This window comes from Octopus bimaculoides, chromosome 5 (assembly GCF_001194135.2).
Source record: "Octopus bimaculoides isolate UCB-OBI-ISO-001 chromosome 5, ASM119413v2, whole genome shotgun sequence".
Lineage (NCBI taxonomy): Eukaryota > Metazoa > Mollusca > Cephalopoda > Octopoda > Octopodidae > Octopus > Octopus bimaculoides.
Window position 1 is genome coordinate 54,903,692 of NC_068985.1, and position 2,157 is coordinate 54,905,848.

Genomic DNA, 2,157 nt, shown 5'->3' on the forward strand with positions numbered 1-2,157 from the left:
GTGTGGACATGTCCATCTCAACACTGCTTGACAACTGGTGTTGGTTTGTTTACATCCTCATAACTTAGTGGTTTGATAAAAATGATACAATAGAATAAGTATCAAGCTTAAAAAAAATAAACTACTCTGGTTCAATTGTTCAGCTAAGCCCTTCAAGCCAATGCCACAACATGGCTGTAGTCCAATAACTAAAACAAGTAAAGGACAAGATCCAGGGCCACTATCACTTTGTCATTTCTGTCTCGGATGAGAGACAGCTGCATAAAGTGCTGATCTCTAATTGTGGAGGGAACCTGTGGAAGGGGTAGATACATGAAGACATGGGATGAAATGGTGATAAAAGATCTTCAGAGGCTGGGCCTCACTGAGGAGATGAAAAGGGACCAAGACCTCTGGCGATTTGCTGCACTTTCGGCTGAGAGCTCTTTGATTTGCAGCTGCTGGTGCCATTTAAGTGCACTCATGCTGGTGCCACATAAAATACACTCATGTCAGTACCAGATAGGGTGCACTAATGCCAGTGCTGCATAAAAGCACCCAGCACACTCTGTAAAGTGGTTGGCATTAGGAAGGGCATCCAGCCATAGAAACCATGCCAAATAGACAATTGGAGCCTGGACAGCTTTCCAGCTTGTCAGCTCCTATCAAACTGTAAAACCAATACCAGCATGGAAAACAGATGTTAAACAATGGTGATGATGATGATGATATTTATTTCATTTTACTTACACATCACTTCTTTGACAATGAAAAAGGTCATATTTTGCACTAACTTAAAAGTTAGAATTAATTTTTTCTATATTTTGTTAAATAATTTCAAAACTGAATAATAGAGTTTTGAATGTCAAGAAAGTTGATTTCTCTAGAATCAAGAATGAAGAAATTAAAATAACTTCAGCTACGAAGAGCAAAAGATTTTAATTTAAATGAATTGTTAGAAAAATTACAAGAAATGGAGAAAACATTAGAACTAGTTGAATGATTGGATCTCAAATAGCTTTAAAACACACATCATGTAAATGTACTAACATTATAGAAACAATGGAATAAGTACTACTATTTTGGATAGTAAAGGAAATCCTATATTGTGACAGCAGCCACATGTGTGAGTGTATGTGTGTATGTCTATATATATGCATATATGTATAGATATACCATGTCCACTCATAAGGCTTTGGTTGGCACAAGGGTATCGTGGAAGACACTTGCCCTAAAAGCCATATAGTGAGCTTGAACTTGAGTCAATACGGTTGGGAAACAAGCTTCATAACTACACAGCTATGTCTGTGCCTGGATGAACAGAGACTATATTTTGTCTTCTAGCTAAAAAACAAAAGTGAGGGGGTATATTTGGTTGGGTGAGGGAGGAATGGCACTTGTCAGTTTAAGAACCACTGGACAAGTTGAGCATTGTATACACACGCATATACATCATCATCATCACCATCATTTAATGTCCGCTTTCCATGTTGGCATGGGTTGGATGGTTTGACTGAGGACTGGCGAGCCAGTTATAAAATTGTAGTGGTAGTGGTGGGGACAGTAATAAATATTTGGGGTACAGCATTATTCATGTGAAATAAATAACAAAGAAATATAATAAAAATAACAATTATGTATGTAGGACTTTTGTAAAAAAGTTGAATACAATATTATGATAGGGACTTATTTTAGTGGCAGCAATAATGACAGCAAGATTTTATTTTCAAATGTGGTGATAAAAAGACGAAAAAAAGAAGAAGAAAAACTTCAGTAAGATGTAATTGTTTCAAAAGTGAGATGCAAAGAATGTGTTTCTTGAACAAATGGATGTAGAATGTAAGTCGACATTTGTTTGTTTATTGTATATATTTTTAGCAAGACCTTGCATCATGCCATAATTGAGGTCTATTGTTTGTTCTCAATAGAAAGAGAGAGAGAAATAGAAGGAAGAAGAAGAGAGCAATAAATGTTAAACATATTTACCAGTTGACATAAAAAATGGAATGTTAAATTTGCCGTTGAGTACTCGGGCCCGTAAACTCTGCAATGTACTCCCATCGAAGGGAAGAGCTCCACACACAAGGACATATAAAACTACGCCTAAACTCTACAAAAAGAAAACAAAAAAGAAGGAAAATATTAAAATAAAAAAGACAAAAAAAAAAAAAAAAAAAA

The 2,157-nt window shown here is 35.7% G+C and overlaps 1 protein-coding gene across 1 annotated transcript in view; it reads right to left on the reverse strand.

Moving 5' to 3' along the window:
* The window catches only part of LOC106878883 (serine/threonine-protein kinase SIK3), a 104,569-nt gene that overhangs the window by 23,256 nt on the left and 79,156 nt on the right, over positions 1-2,157 (reverse strand). Inside the window, exon 5 of the mRNA XM_014928227.2 lies at positions 1,966-2,089. Coding sequence (XP_014783713.1) covers positions 1,966-2,089 — 124 coding nt within the window. The remainder of the gene's footprint in view (positions 1-1,965; positions 2,090-2,157) is intronic.